Source organism: Triturus cristatus, chromosome 7 (genome assembly GCF_964204655.1).
Source record: "Triturus cristatus chromosome 7, aTriCri1.1, whole genome shotgun sequence".
Taxonomy (NCBI): Eukaryota; Metazoa; Chordata; class Amphibia; order Caudata; family Salamandridae; genus Triturus; species Triturus cristatus.
Window position 1 is genome coordinate 1,403,227,578 of NC_140590.1, and position 17,308 is coordinate 1,403,244,885.

At 46.3% G+C, this 17,308-nt stretch overlaps 1 protein-coding gene across 2 annotated transcripts in view; it reads left to right on the top strand.

The window, feature by feature from the left end:
• The window catches only part of ZNF217 (zinc finger protein 217), a 145,154-nt gene that overhangs the window by 114,528 nt on the left and 13,318 nt on the right, over positions 1-17,308 (top strand). For both annotated transcript variants that reach the window (XM_085619129.1, XM_085619130.1), the window contains exon 5: positions 3,415-3,545. In XM_085619129.1, the coding sequence (XP_085475255.1) occupies positions 3,415-3,524 (110 nt within the window). In that variant the 3' untranslated portion in view covers positions 3,525-3,545. The remainder of the gene's footprint in view (positions 1-3,414; positions 3,546-17,308) is intronic.

Here is a 17,308-nt window from a genome sequence, read left to right on the forward strand (position 1 = left end):
TTCAGAATCTAGATATCTCGCCAGAGTGTAGAGCGGTGCTGGCTCAAGCCCAGGCACCAAGTACGAACAAGACATATCGCTTAAAATGGAAGCGTTTCTGCCTGTGGTGCCAGCAAGAGAACATTCATCCTTACTCGTCTGCCCCTAATCAAATTCTGCCATATATTTTGGCATTGGCTAAGTCAGGTCTCGCTCATTCCTCTGTCAAGGTGCACCTGGCAGCCATTTCTAGATTCAGACGAACTTCCTCTGGACCTTCCCTGTGGTCAGCCAGAATCGTAAAACAATTTCTTAAAGGACTTTTTAGAGTTTTTCCAACAGTTAGACCTCCACATCCTCTGTGGCAGCTTAACTTAGTCCTTATTCAACTCATGAGGATGCCTTTTGAGCCAATTCATAGGTGCGGACCTTAAATTCCTCTCATGGAAGGTGGCCCTCCTTCTCGCCTTAACTTCGGCCAGGCGGGTAGGTGAACTGCACGCTCTCACTATCAAGGAGCCCTTCTTACAGTTTAAAAAGGACACTTTGATTTTAAGAACGAATCCAAGATTTATCCCGAAGGTCCCTTCAGACTTTCATTTGAACGAACCAGTGATTCTCAAATCTTTTTTTCCTCGACCCACTTCTCCAGCGGAGAGGACTCATCACTCGATGGATGTTCAAAGGTTTCTGAAATTTTACCTTCAACGTACCAAGGGCTTCAGAAGACCTACACAACTATCTGTTGCTTTCAGTGCCCCTAGCAAGGGCTTCCCTCTTTCGAATCAAGGGATTGCAAGATGGATTGCCAGCGCGATCCAATACTGTCACCAAGCGGTAGGTAAGCCCCTAGAAGGGCGAGTCCGGGCGCACTCCTCAAGAGTCATCTCTTCTTCAGCTGCTCTCTTCGCCGGAGTGCCAATCAGACATTTGCAGGGCAGCAACATGGAGCAGTGCCCATACTTTCACGAAGCATTACTGCTTGGACTCCTCCACGCAGAGTGACGCTGCAGTGGGACAGGCTGTCCTGAGAAACCTCTTTCAGCAAGTGGTGAGCTTTCCCTTCTAACCCTCCTTCCTTTTATTGGTTATTAGCACATTTTGTAAATCATGATGTTCACGGACTACTTTTTTGATATCTTGTTGCTTTGCTGACTGTATGCATCTCGCATGGTTTACAACGTTGTATTATAACACAAAATGTGCGTTCTTACTGTTAGCTATTCTGATACAAGCAATGGGAATCTATGAAAGTTCCAATACTGGAGTAGGAAAACAAGTTACTTGCCTGTAACTTTGGTTCTCCAGTATTGGTAACTTCCATAGATTGCCATGCGCCCACCCTCCTTCCCTGGGAAAGCTCAGCCTTCTGCATATTCTATTAAACTGTTACACAACGGCTTCGAAAATCTACGGCTCTCAGGAAGGTTCTATGGGGTGAGGCATTTCTGATTGGTTGTTCATTACGTTTGGTCTCTTTTACAAAAAGAGGAGTATATGCTACAAAATGAGATGATGTTTATGCCTTTTTTCTTCTTTTGTACCTACCTCTATGGTATTTTTTATTTACCGGGGACTCCCGTCTCGACGACGGGGAACGATGCAAGCAATGGGAATCTATGAAAGTTACCAATACTGGAGAACCAAAGTTACAGGTAAGTAACTTTTTTTCTTCCCTTGTATAGCGCGATGCTCCCCGGGATTCCAAGTGTAGGATCCCTCAGGTACAACAACTCCATTGATAACAGGCCTACCAAGAGCGAATTGTATTTATATCTTACCCATCCCCTTTACCTGCCAACACATGTACTATTCTCATTCGCTTGCACCTTACCCTCCCCATCTCGGTTACCTAAGATGGTGTCGGCATTCCCAACCATTATCGATTATCTTCCAGACATTGAACTGAAACAACATTCATCATCGTCTGTACATCAGTGACTTTCCAGCAACTGCCTGGCCTCCACAGGTTGTTCAAAGAAATATCTCGTCCCTTGCCAATTAACTCTTAAACGTGCTGGGAGAAGCAAAGCATATTTGCCCCTTAAGCTTTTAGTTTCCGTTTAACTTCTACACAGTGACCGGCCAGAGCTTGGTTCTGAACCAAGCTCTGCCCAGGCCTCCTATACACAAGTCAGCCCAGGGCTATTCTTTCATGTTGTAAATGTCACTTCACCCTGGGCCCTTCCGTGTATCTTTCAATGGGTGCATCTGTAAGGGCTCTAATGTCCTCTCACAGCAGTGCAAGGAAAAATAAAGCACCAACTGTAGAGAGCAAAAGAGAAGGCAAAATGGTGTAGAGGTCACCTAGCTCGGATCCTACCCCACCAGTGGATCAACTCAGCTGCCTGGTTGCTGCTGCAGTCCCCAGGGCTAAATACTACCCTAGTCAGCTATAGAAATCCGTTCTGTATGGCCCCTCTGTGCTCACCGCACATTCCTCTAGCAGTGATTCTCGCAGGCCATGCAGGAAATTGGCCGTGCAGTCATCGTATTGCCAGTCGTCTTAAAGACCTGGGGCACTACCGCACATTGACTGGCTCTTGACTCTGAGTAAGACGGGGGTATTATTATTTATGATTACAGTTGCAAAGTCTATGGGTCATAACACACTTACCCCGATCTTTCAATGCTGAATCCGTCGGTTACTCCCCGGCTCTGTCCGTACGGCCCCACGGCTATGAGCGGGTCTGCGGGTACTTTCCCTGCGACAGTCATCTGCAGTAGAGTTGCGCATCGGCACCATTTCTTGCCGCTGTTTAATGCCGCCTCGCTTTCCAACTGGTCTTGCCTCTCCTCAGGCTCCCGGATTGTGCTCTTGGCTTCAGTCTTGCTACTCCTTCCTGTCCGCTCCAACTGCTTGGATCAGCATGCCCAATCTGGCCTGCTCGGTCACCCCTTCCAACCGCTGCAGTACAGGCTCCCAGCCAGCATCAATGAAGTCATTGGGGATGGCCTTCGGATTAAGTCTCCCTAATTACAGAGAACAATCTGAGTCAGAGGAGGGGTCCCACGAACTGCCGGTTGCCGGAGTCCCGATCGAGCACGTCTGCTCAGTTGACTATCTTGGTTCCAACCTGCCAAATGTAGACAAATATTTTTAAGGACAGTATGCGGTATTATTAATCATCTACTGGAGCAGAATTTCAGGAGCGTATTTTAATAATGGATTAAAGTTTGTTTATTTTTTAATTGCTGCTTCATTTGCAAGCTGTGGTGCTACTAGAGTTTAACACTGTTTCAAAATATGAATATTTGATACAAATGTGTATCAAGAGAGTCTGTTGATGGTTAGCTTTAATGGACTGGCCATTTGCGTTTATTTTATACCCAGTCATTTTTTTTAAAGTCATTGTTTTTGTGTAATAAGTCTAAATTTCATGAACTTTCTTCCTAGTATTTGATATTTTTCATTTAGTTATATTTTTATTTCAGGAAAAATGACAAATGCTTATCAACATTTACCACATGGTATGCTACCAAAGCGAAACTACGAGGGCCTTGTTAGTAAAGCACATTATGGAACAAATGATAAAAACACGTGATGAATTTCTTCTCAAACAATGGTATGTAAAAGTTTTATATCTGCTGCTAAGAGTATTTGTGTTTTTAGCTCCACTTATTTCAAACTTGTGAGCCGGGTCACTTCATCCAAACCAAATTCTGTCTTGTGTGATAGTTATCAGTTTATCCAGTACAAAGAATCACCTCACCTAGAGTTTCATCTTGTGGACATTGTTCAATGAGGACATGTTAATGCTTTCACTGCAAAAGAGAGGTACCTTCATTACAAACCATTTGGAAATAAATATACGCCTTATCTGAGCCTAACAAAGTACTCTGCAGTTTATCAACTTGAAATGTCCTACCATTTCAGAGAACCCTCCTGTTGAGAATGTCCTTATTTTGGGGCTGGAAGTGTGAAGTGTTTGCCTTTCAAACTAGCATGTTTCTTCTCTCACCTTGTGTTGGTAGTAAATTGTAAAAAGAAACCTGCGTCAAATAGCCTTATTTGTTGTGACCTTGGTAAAATTGAGGACTTTGTGAGATATATGTTCATGGCTGTTGATTAACCAGTAGATGGTTCATGTTTGTTATGAATAACCTATAGTTACTTCAGCAGGAATTGTTGCACTCCATTGCAGCTAAATGTTTGGTGGACAGAGTGTGGTTTGAGCATAGTTACTTTGAAGCAGACAGTCTAATTCGAAATTCTACCTTTAGTTTGTTTAAACACCGACTTGAATCGTGTTTCTAAATAGTGAAGTGTTTGAAATATATGGCCAAGGACTAAAAGCAATCCCTGGCCATGTGTGTATTCTCATACTGGGAAAGGTTTCAACTGGTCTGGAAACTAGCCTAGTATTTCAGCTTGCCATCTCTGCTGTGTTTCCTGTTCTCATCTGAAATACCTACACTAGATGATACCTGATCATGACCTAACAAAGAGAAAATGTATTTGAAACTGTTGATGCCCAAAAGAATTGAGATTAAGGCAGCAGGGTTAAGTATCTGGCAGGCTTTGGTGGATAAATCCTCTGATAGACTGATCTTCTTTGAAAAAGGCTTTGAATTGTCATTATATGTCTAAAAAAGAACACTGCACTTTTAAGGATCCAACACCACCAGTATCCAATCATGCGTCGCAGGTGGCAGTTACTTCAGTTCTTTTTTACGGCTCCTGCAGTCAGGATCCCGTAGCATTGAGCTCGACCAGAAATGTTTTTTTCTTCAAAAATTCTTGATTGAATTTGGCTAATTACTATTTCTCTCCTTGCCTGATTCTGTGTTTTTCTGGCAGAAGTTACATGCATTTTTTTTTTAATTAAAAGGCCATCTCTTTTTGACAGGTGCATAGCCTGTCGGAGAAAAAAGGCCAAGGCAGACCCACATTATGTCTGTATAATCTTTATTCCAGAGGACCATGTTCCTGAGTCTTGCCAACACTGCTGGAACGTTTCCAGACGCACCCTGAAAGACCAGGAGATGATTCGCCTTCATGGGACGGAGGAGCAAAAAAGGCTGCAATCTGTCTGACGATGGGACCTCAGGGCATGGAGAGGGTAGAACCTCCTGCCAGGTCTCTGTTACCAGCCTCTAGGGAGTGTGCCGAGAAGAAAGGGTCTCAAAAACAAAATCTGTCCCGGCCGATGTCGAAGAGGTACGGCGCAAACCTGGTCGCTGTCGATTCAAGATAGGACGTCAAGCAAGTGCCGAAAAGCCACGTCGAGGCCAGGTTTAGCGTGGTCTTTCATTGCCTCGTCGACCTGCAGGCACCGTTCTACATCGAAGACTCCATTAAGATAGCCGTCGAGGTCCAGGTCGCCGTCGTGGCATCGACGTCAAGGTATACTCGAAGACCGACGTTAAGGCGCTCTTTGACGTAGAGACTCCGTCGACATCCACCCATCAACAAGCAAGTAGAGGATCGTCTACGTCGAGAACTCTATCAACGTTGCCCAGGCTTAAGGATACTAGGAAGAAGAGAAGGCGCATTTACTCCTCCCCTGAGACTGAGTTTTCCAGAACATACTCCCAGTCTTCTGAGCATCATCCAGCACCGCCTTCAAATCCGCCACCAACTCCTCCGCCACCTCCACCACTACCAAAGTCTCCTCCACCACAAACTCCAGTAACACCACGGAGATATAGGTCAAGTTCGCACCATCATTCTAAGCACCATCACCATAGCCACAGCTCACGACATACTTTGACTTCTTCTCAACAATCTCATCATTCACGCTCCAGATCCTCTATGTCTACTGGTTGTTACTCTCCAACGCTAACTGACTCTCCGACACCATGTATTTCACGGGTAGATGATGTCTCCACTTTTCAAGAAGTTCTAGTGAGGGGTGCAACAAAACTTAGTATTCCTTTGTCAGCTCCAACACCAACATCTGTCATTTTTGAGACCCTGCAACAGAGATCAATAGCTAGGCCCATGTTACTGCTGATACCAGTTCTCCTTGAACCGGCCATGGAGCTCTTTCTCACTCCAGCCTCTGTCAAGATAGCGCCTTCCAGGCTTCACAAGAAATATCGTCTTCCAGAGCAGGATCCAGCTTTCCTCCGCACTGACCCGACACCTGATTCTGTGATTGTGGTAGCGGCAAGGAAGCAACATTCCACTACTTCTCCTTCTAAAAAAGTTGTGAGTTGGACTGTGTGGGTCGGAAGATGTGCGGGACGGCAGCAGCTTCCAGTAAAGCAGCTAGCACCACTGCCTTACTAGGCAGATACGACAGGGCTCTTTGGGAGTCCATGAACCCGTTTGTCAAATATCTGCCCAGAGGAAAAAAAGAAGACTTCATGGAGATCCTTAATGAAGGTCTAATGGTCTCAAATCAAGTAATCAGTGCTGCAGCATACTCTTCATTAAAACGCTCACGAATACTGCCACGGGATAGCTCCTAGACGACAATCTTGGCTGTGTCTTAACCTCTCTCAAGCCAGAGGCGCAGCAGAGAATTCTGAATCTGCCTTTTTCTGGTACTACTCTTCGGGGCTCACGATGACGAGGGAAAGTCAAGAATGAAGGCCGAAATAGAAACTCTTAAGGCAGTCGGCCTAGAGAGGCCCAGAGAACAAAAAATCTTTTCGGCCTCATCAACGCAGTTTTTCTTCTCACAGAGGCCAGCCTTCTTCATGGTATCAAAGCCGCCAACAAGGGGGTGCTCAACAACTGCACCAGTCGTGTCAACGAAGACTGTCTAGAGGGAGATCTTCCCAGCAGTCTGCTCAGATGGGAAAACAGCCTTCTGGTCAGAAACCCTGAATCATTACTCTCCCACCCCCCCCCCCCCCCGGTCCTGTTTCAAACTCCTGTGGGGGATGGGGGGGAATCACAAGTCACTACCTGGTAGAGTGGTTAAACATAACACAAGACTCCTGGATGATTAATATTGTTTGCAATGGATATTGTCTACAGTTCATCAGTCCTCCGCCTACAATTCCTCTGAAACCATCCATTTACCATCGTCCTCTGTTACGAGCGGAGGTCAACATCCTTTCACAGAAGTTGGCGTGGAGCCAGTCCTCTTCAACAGCAAGGAACAGGCATTTATTTCAGGTACTTTCTTGTCAGTAAACTAATTCAGACCCATTCTAGACCTCAAGACAGCCAACAAGTGGATTCGGCGAGAAACGTTAAGGATGCTGGCATTACACCAAATTTATCCCCAAGTACATCAAGGGGATTGGCTTTACTCAATGAACCTACAAGACGCGCGCTTTCACATTTCAATCGCCAGAAAGCATTCCGCATTTTTGAGGTTTGTGGTAGGACGGGACCATTAACAATACAGAGCCTTCCCATTTGGTCTGAAATCCACACCGAGAACATTCTCCAAATGCATGGCAGTCGTCGCTGGCCATCTCCGTAGACACAGAATATTCGTCTAGCCATATCTAGATGATTGGCTCGTCAAAGCGTCCTCGGCGCAAGAAGCTCAGCTTCATTACAACTCTTACAGAGACTGGGCCTTCCAATCGATCATAACAAGTCCATCTCTACCCCAGTACAGACCTTGCACTATCTAGGAGCTTCCTTCGACATGGTAAAGGAAAGTGTTTTCTTCAGAGGACACTTCACCATAAAAATCACTGTATTTTAGTGCTTAAGACAAGTCGCATAATGTACAGTAGTGGGTACTTCAGAGGAGAGTGTTTTCTACCCATCGGTCTGAAGCTTTAGACATGAGATATCTAACAGCCCACCAAAATAAATCACCCCTGTACTCATTGGCATCCTTAATATTTACTTGGTGGTGTCAATGAACCAATCCACCAGTCCCCCGAACCAGTGCGTCCCAAACTTTTTAGAATGCCAAATTTTCACAGCCCCCCTTGTTTTTATGGACATTAAGCGGTTGAGTTATTTATTTAATATAACTAAAGTATTGTGAAGTAGTGCACTCTTTTACATACGATTTTCCATTGAAATGGCCACTAATTTTGCACAGACACTTCTGCTGATAAAATGTTATTGCACACAATTATTATGTGTGAAAATAGGATTTCAGTGAATTTTTCATTTGTAAATCACCAAGTAAAGTGTTTTGATTTGTTTTGATCCTATTAATCTTTGTTCATTACACTTCAGACGTAAGCAAAAACGAAGCACTTTTTTTTAAAAGTAACTGCTAATTGTAAACAGTTCATTTACAGGTGTATACATTTTGTTGTGTTACAAAGAAATTGCATCCTACATCATTTCCTTTCACACTCCCTCTACGGTAGCAAAAATTGTCACAATTCACTTTACTCTTCTTTCTCTTGCTGCATAGTGAGAGGTGTTGGTGAACGCCAATCCCCATGTAAAAATAAATAAAATAAGCAGCAATTTGTCCGACATAGCTTGATATTTGACCTCTCTTTAAAGGGCAGCTAATTACAAGAGAAACACAGAATTTAAAGGAATCTTTATTTATTGCTTGGACTTTCGCAACCTACCAAAAATGGGCTTTGAACCCACAGTTTGGGAAATACTGTCCTAAACAGTGTTAATTTCTTCCGGACATGCCACCCTAAACGATCGTGGAAACTAATTACCCAGTGGGTTTTGGTGCTCCAAGTAGATCTTTTTCAAGCACTTTGGGAACGTGGACGGAAAAAGAAGACTTACCCTATCAACTTGATAAGGTTGAGAGCAGTATGGTCTTTCCTGTCGAACTTCAACAGTGTTTGGATGTGGTCTTGATGCTCCGGTCCTGAACGCCGAGGACGTCCTGCGGCGAAAGGTTTTGTGCAATATCTATATCATATCCGTATTGGGTGGGCTAATCCTTGCCTCAGTGTCCTCAATAGAATTTAAACTTTCCGTTATGTTGTCTAGGAAATTTTTCGTTCTATGTCAGGACCCGGAGATGAGGATTAGGCTAGTTCAAAGCTTTTAAACCACTCTGGTTGCCAGGTCAGACACAGGTTTAAAGTAAAACCTCTTAAAGGTTGAGTGCGAGGATCAGTCCACTGCATTAAGGATGTACTTCAGTCTACCCCACAAGGCAAAGGCTTTGGAAGCCATAGTTCCCCTCACTGAGTGGCACCAAAACGAGAAGTGTCAATACCTGCTACTTGCATTATCCACCTGACAATCATAGGGGGAAAAAACGCCCTATAAGGTTTAAGTGCAATGAGCAATTGTCTCTCGCCATGAGGACGTAGTTCCACTGTTACCACCTCGTACCCCTTATGCGTCGTAACAACACACAATTTGGGGACTTTATGAAATGAAGCATAAGACACCATTCTTGAGTTGTATTTTGTACTACTAACAATGTGGAAGGAAACTCCGTCTGGGGTGAATACTCTGCATTTTATCTCCAGAGCACGGACATCCGTGACCCTGCGACATGAGACTAAGCATAATAACATTGCCAATTTAGCAGATGGCTGTTTCCTAGACAGATATTTATTGGACGGCCAGGATTTAAAAAGGCCAAGGACCTTGTTCGCGTCCAACAATACTGAATACCTGTGTTCCAGGGTATAGACAGTCTGATGCACCTCCGAAGTTTGCACACCAAGGGATGTTCTTGCATTGGATGACTAACCACTGGCAAATGGCCTGCAGAGATCGCAGATAGGGTATTTATTGATCTGTACACTAACCCTGAGGAGGCCAGATGTGCCAGAAAATTCAATATATAGACCACATCCGCCCCCATATGGATTCAGTTTGAGTCGGACCCATAAACCCAGCAATTTGAACCATGATGAACGATACCTCCTGGAATTTTTCTGCCCAAACTCCGAGTAGTTTGGCAGCTTCTCCTGACATTTTCCACCATTCCTGGTACTCTTCCGGGCCATCAAGACGCAGTGAACCGTCTAGGACCAACGGGTGCTGGTTGCCTTGGGGATCCCGGAGAAGATGCGGAAAGAGGGGTAGAGGGATTGGAAAATCCTAGGAAAGTTCCATCATCACTGGACACCAGGCTTGAGACCTCCAAACCGGGGTTACCACTACCAGGTCTGCTCCCTGCCTGCACACCTGCGCTGTTAACCTCATTAGCATTGCAAATGGAGGAAATGCATATGCCGTCTCTTTGATCCAATCCTGAAGGAAAGCATCCTTGGCCACACAACTGGGGTTCGGACGCCAACTGAAATACCTTTGCAGTTGGAAGTCAAGGCGAGATAGGAAAAGGCCCAAGGAGAAGGGGCCTCATCTCTCCTGGATTTGTTTTAACAACCGGGGATGTAGTTTCCACAAGCTGACTTCCCTCCAATGATGGGAGTGCCAGTCCGCCACTTGATTGGAGCGACCAGGCAGATGTTCCGCCGATGGCGAGGTCTGGTGGGCTAGGCAGTTATCCCAAAACGTGCACCCCAGGTCTGAGAGGACTTCGTCCCCCCTAGATGGTTGACATAATGGACAGCCGTCACTTTGTCTATCTTTAGAAGGACTGAAAACTGGACTTTGTCTTTCGTCCAACACTTAAGAGCGAATGAGCCCGCCATTAGTTTCAGGCAGTTTATATGCAGTGTCTGTTTGGTAACTGACCATTCTCCTATAGTAAACCCCACACAACGAGCTCAACAGCCTGATCCGCTGGCGTCGGACTCTATCACCAAGTGTGATTTGGAGCCGAATATTTCCCTACCATTCCAGGCCTCAATGTGTGCAATCCACCATTGCATTTCCTTCCTTGCTTCCATTGACAATGGAGCAACTTGGGAGTATGTCATTCCTTTCTGAAGGTGAGACGTCTTAAGAGGAGTTCCACAATCCGAGCAAGTTACCATATGGACACCTACGGCTTGGTCAACATCCTCCTGAGCTCGTTTTTGATCTTCGCCATCTTGCGTACCGGCAAACTGAGGGTGGCCTTAACTGACTCTATGAGAGAACCTAAAAATTGTGTGGACTGATAGGGAATGAAGGCAGACTTGGTCGTGTTGTTCACAAAATTCGAGGGATTCCAGCAAATCGATAGTCCTCTGCGGAGACGCACCGGGCAATGTTTCATGATCAGTATATTATCAAAATAGACGATCATCCTCACCCCTTAAGTCCCTAAATATTCGACCACCAATCTCATTAGCTTGGTAAAACAAGGAGTATAGGCCAAACGGGAGGGAGGCGAACTCAGACACTTGAGAGACCTCCATTGGAACTGTAAAAACTGCCTGCAAGGGGGAAATATGGAATCGCCAGATAGGCGTCCTTCTAATCTATTGCCACCATCCCGTCGCCCACCAGAAGGACATCCCTGAGGTGATGGATGCCTTTCATTTTGAAGTGGAGGTTGGCCGACCACTCGTTGAACTCCCTTGAGTTGATGACTGGACGCTGGCCACCTCTCTTCTCCACGAGGAAAAGATGTTTCAAAAAGCCGTTGGGGTGTAAGGTGAAGTGAATGATCACTCCTTTCTCTAGAAGCTGGGACACCTCTAAATCTACCAATCTGGCTTGGTCCAGGGAGGAGGACAGGGGTCTGAGTTTGTGAGGTTGGGTTGGAGAACCAACACATCTGTGGAAAGAGCCTCACAATTGCTCAAAAATTGCATCACTCTGCCCCCCTCCTGTAACCTTTTTGAGTTCTGAACTCTCACCTTGGGAGGCTTTGTAGTGGCTTCCCCTGGAACCTCCTCAAACACCTCTGCACCAGGGTTAGGATTGTGTCGGGTAGAAGTTCGCTAACTTAGAGCAGTCCTGCCACTGACCGCGGCGAGACTGTCCCCCCTGCTGGAAGCTTAGTGGAAATTGTGGCCGGTCGAGCGCCCCCGTCTACCCGTTCCAATAAAAACACGAGGTGTAAAAACACGTTTTATCGAGGTCTGGTCTTTGTCTTGAGAAGTGAACGTATTGAAGAATCTGCGGATGAACGGATCCCCAAATAAGTTACCCTGAGCCACTGCGGTAGCAAGATTCCCAAATTAGAGTTTTATCATAATGAGTGCTGTTCAGTTGAAATCGCACAGTTGGCATTCCCCAGAAAGATAATAGCTCTTTGGTCCCAGCTGTAAAGCGCATCATGGGAAACCAGCGCTGCAGATGCTTTCACATCTTCGGTCATGTCCAAGATCTTACCTAGGGGTCCTGCCACATCCAAAGGTTTATCCTGGCAGGAGTGCCAGGACCTGTCAATTCCCTTTAGGGTCGCAGACATTTGGCGAGAAAGGCGGCCATCTTGTTGTCCGTCTCCGGTGTGAGAGCTACTTTGCCCTCCAACGAAGGCATAGGGCATTCTGCCCGGAGGCAGCTCCTCAACTCTTTATCAAGGTATTTCCTGAGCCTAGTTGCCGTGTAGGAGGCCACCTTGTGTGCTGGACACCATTCTGCTGAACGTGGATGAAGCAGATCGTTCGGGTCTTAAAAAATCCGCCTCATGGGTTTTCGCTGTATCTGTAGCCGGGACAAGGGGGGGCGCAAGGAAGTGGTGGACAGGCACAACAGGCGTCCCGAGCCCCCCTCTCCATTCGACGTATTAGTGGAGTCATCAGCATCTCTTGCGTTGGGTGGCGGGAGGGAGAGAGGGACCTCTGGGGTATAATGAGCTTGGGGTATAGTTTGTGGGGACTTGGACTCAAAGGCCTATTTATAACACTCGAAGGCATCCAGATCGACGCCTTGCTCACTGGGGCGCTTGCGCTTCTCCAGTATTGGGGTCTCTTTCATAGATTCACATGCCTGAATCATTCCCCGTCGTCGAAGTGGGAGTCCCACAGTACATAAAAAAAAAAAAAGCAATATATATGCATAAAGAAACCATATCATAGGTAACCTAGAACCAGGAAGTAAAGTAGCCAGTAATCAAAAGGAAAAAATTCTCCACTATCATGACTCGTCCAAGTCATTATATATACTCCAAACTACAGCCAATCAGGCGACGGCACCACCCAGAATGTTCTCCACAGGCTCTCATATTTTCTGGTTTCTTCAGGAATTCTTCATTTTATGAGGTCTTCAAAGAAATCTCTTTCGACCTTGTGAATCTTGTGGGAAGCTCAGACTGTTTTCAGAACATCCCCACAATAAGTGCATTTACTGCTTGAATCCTGACCGCCAGGTGAGAGACTGCAAGATCTGCATAACTTTCCCACAAAAGACTCTGATGGACAGAGAAGGGTGGCTACTTCTGTGGCTACAGAAGATTAAAGATCAGGACAATCCCTTATCTGAAGTTGGGAGTATTGCCTCTGCCCAGACTGCTTCCTCTAGGAAGAGGACGGCTGACACGGATTTATCTTCTCCTGGGGCTAAGGTGTCGAAAAAACAGCACACTTCTTAGAGTGCTAAGCTGCCTTTCACTTCAAAAAAGGCTCCTCCACCTTCTAAGAGTAAAACTCTTCCTTCTACGCCCCGAACTGCCAAGCCATGCCTTCCCTGAAACCGGTCCTAGGAAGCTTGTTTCCAGTCCAGGGAAGGCATGGCTTGGCAGTTCGGGCTGGACTGTTCCCATGAGGCACAGGGTCAGACTGATTTGCATATGGCCATGTCTGAACTGGGGTGGCAGAGTGGGCTAAAGAACGGTGATGGATCAAACCCAGATCTGTTGACTGGGTGTGAGTGTTTGATTGGTTCTGATGCTCTGTCCATCACCACCCCCTTTTTGTACCGCTTTGTTCGCCATAAGTTGGCAGGGTATGCTCAGACGTGAGTCCTTTGCTCACTTTGCCACTGGATTCAAGCAAGCCTGGCTGAAGACGGCTGAAATGTCAGAAAGCGTTCCTAGGAAGCTTGTTTCCGGTCCAGGGAAGGCATGGCTTGGCGTTCGGGCTGGACTGTTCCCATGAGGCAAAGGGTCAGACTGATTTGCATATGGCCATGTCTGAACTGGGGTGGCAGAGTGGGCTAAAGAACGGTGATGGATCAAACCCGGATCTGTTGACTGGGTGTGAGTGTTTGATTGGTTCTGATGCTCCGTCCATCACCACCCCCTTTTGTACCGAGATTATTGATTCGGCTGTGGATGTTGCGTCTACAGGTTATCGATAGCTGGCAGGTGCCGCAGTCCTGCAGCATTTCGCCAGGAGGTTCAGGCTAAAATAATTGATATGCCTTTTGACAGCGAGTCTTTTTGGTCAGCATGTGGACGAGGCCCTCCAGGCCATTAAAAAGGACACTGAGACAGCAAGATCTCTCGGTCCTCTTCAGTTTCGGAAACCGCCTTTTCGTGGCGCTAGAGGCGTGGATCCTTCTCTGGTCAAGGAGGCTGTAATCCGCAAAGACCATATCCGTCCTATCCGAGTAACCAACGTTACTCATCTCAGCGTCTACAATCATTCAGGCAACAACCAACTACCTCTTATTCGCAAAACGGAAGAAAGTCTTCCTACCGCGGACGTGATACGTCTAATAAGCAGTTACAACTGCCACCTGCTCTACCGCTTACCCCTTTAAAAGTTGGAGGAAGAATCTCCCGTTTTTACTCTAACTGGTCAGCTATAACAACAGACAAATGGGTCTTGGACATTGTGGCTAGAGGTCATGTTCTAGAAATTGTAAAACTTCCTCCGAATACTCCTCTCAAAGGACCACCTCCTGCTCACCTCAGAGTTTTTTTGCAAAATAAATGTGATGTTACGAAAGGGAGCGATCGAGGTAGTTCCTCAGTTGCGAAGAGGAACCGGTTTCTATTCCAGATTTTTTCTAATAAGAATGAAATCGTGGGGGAATGGCACCCCATTTTAGATCTTCACTCCCTCAACAAATATCTAAAAAAGTTATCCTTCCGGATGCTCGCTCTTCAAGAAATTCTTCAACTCCTCACGGCGGGGGATTACATGACCACCCTCTACCTCCAAGACGCTTATTTTCATGTACCAATTCTCCCCAGACACACAAAGTTCTTGCGGTTCAGAGTGGCTGGCAGGGACTTCCAGTTCAAAGTCCTTCCTTTCGGACTACATTCTGTGCCCCGTGTCTTTACCAAGGTTTTAGCACCGGTGGCAGCTCACCTTCGACTGGAGGGAATTCAAATCTTTCCTTATTTAGAGAATTGCCTTATCAGGGCGAATTCTTTCACAGTCACAAACGCCCATACTCGGAGATTGTCTGTCTATTTTCCAATCTCTGGGCCTCTCTGTCAATTTCGACAAGTCTCGCCTCAGCCCATCACAAAGAACGTTCTTGGGAGCCACCATAGACACTCTGCTGACACAAGCTTGTGTCTCAAACGAAAGACAACAAACTTTGCAAACTTGCCCAACTGTTGCGATCAAGAAAGTATGTTTCAGTCCGGCAGTTCAAGTCACTTCTGGGGATGCTGTCATCCTGCATTCCCCTGGTCCCCAACTGCCCTCTCAAGATGAGACCTCTGCAAGAGGAGCTCAACGAACAGTGGTTGCGGGTTTCGGGATCCTTCGACGATCGCATCCGCATCACTTCTCGGATTCGAAAAGCCTTACACTGGTGGACTTGCACAAAGAACGTGACAGTAGGCTGCTCATTTCTAGTGGAAGCTCCAAATTTCGTCATCACCACGGACGACTCCCTCGAAGGATGGGGAGCGCATCTTCAAGGGCTCACCGTCCGCGGCAAACGGGATGCTCAACAACGGACTTGGCATTTCAAGCTTTTAGAGTTGCGTTTGCTAGCTGTCTTCCTGGCCCTAAAGTCTTTTTGCACCATCATTCTCGGATCAACACTGATGCCCGAACGGACAACACGACAAGTATGCATTACTTGAACAAACAAGGAGGGACAAGATCCGTTTTACTGTCTCAGCAAGCCCAGCAAATTTGGGATTGGGCGATCCGACATTGGATAAGTCTAACAGCAATCCATGTCCCGGGAGTTTCCAACGTCCTCGCGGATTCCCTCATCAGGTCGACCGTTTCCAATCACGGGTGGGAGCTCGCATCAACCACTTTGAATCGTATTTTTCAGAAGTGGGCTCAACCCGATCTGGACTTGTTCGCGACCAGTCAGAACCGCAAATGCCCATTCTTCGAAAGTTGGCTTCTCCACAAGGGATCGTGCGGGAATGCGCTTTCGATGAGCTGGTCGCGGATTCATGCCTACGCTTTTCCACCGATACCGTTGGTTCCCAGGGTTCTCCGGAAAATGAAGAAGGAACCTTGTCGCCTAATACCCGCCAGTTCTAGTTCACCGAACTTCTCCTTCTCTCCAAATGCGATCCCATTCAGTTGCAACCAATACCGAACCTTCTATCCATTCAGAAGGGACAGATCTGCCACCCGGATCCTGCATCTCTGCGCTTAGCGGCCTGGCGCCTGAGCACCTTGAATTCGCTCACGTAAACATTCCTTCGGACTGTAGAGAAGTCTGGGCCAATGCTAGAGCGCCTTCCACAATAAAGACATACAGGCTCAAATGGAAACTATTTTGCCTGTGGTGTCAAGCTGCCAACATTCATCCAATCCATGCAAAACTGGAACAAATTTTGCCTTTCTTTTTACTTTTGGCAAAATCAGGCCTTTCCCATTCTACTCTTAAAGTATTGTTAGCGGCTGTTTCAAGATTCCGACAGGATGGTTCCAACTCTCTGTACTCCTCTAGGGTCATTCAGCAGTTCTTCAAAGGATTGTTTCACATGTTTCCTCCCATCCGCCGTCCACCTCCATCCTGGCATCTTAATTTTGTGCTCTCGCAACTCATGCGACACCCCTTTGAACCTATTCATAGGACAGATTTGAAGTTTCTTTCATGGAAAGTGTCTCTGCTGTTGGCTCTCACAGCAGCTAGGCGGGTCAGTGATATTCAGGCCTTCACTATTAAACCGCCCTTCCTTCAGCTCACTAAGGACTCGGTAGTGCTACGCACTAACCCCGTTTTTATGCCTAAAGTACCTTCGGACTTCCATCTCAACGAACCGGTCATTTTAAAGACTCTTTCCTAATCCTCAATCACCTGCGGAAAGGGCTTTACATACTCTTGATGTCAAGAGGTGTCTCAAATTCTATTTACAGAGGACATCTTCAATACGGAAATCTGATCAGCTATTCATAGCTTATGGAAAGATGCGTACAGAACACCCAATATCCAAACAGTCCATTGCTCGTTGGATTTCTGCTACAATTTGTCATCATCATTCAGGCAGACCATTACAGACAACTCCGAGAGCACATTCTACTAGAGCAGTCTCTTCCTCTACTGCTCTCTTTGCTGGTGTGCCTATTCATCAAATCTGCAGAGCTGCTACGTGGTCCAGCAGACACACCTTTACCAAGCACTACCGTCTGGAAGCTGCCAGCGATGCCGACACGTTTGTGGGACAGGCGGTTCTCCGTAATATTTTTAAATAAGGTGAGCCTCTGTTCTTCCCTCCTCCTCCTCTTGCTTTTTTCTGACATACAGATCTTCTATGATTGTTGGTGTGTGTAGAATTTATGTATGTATGTATGTATATATATCTAT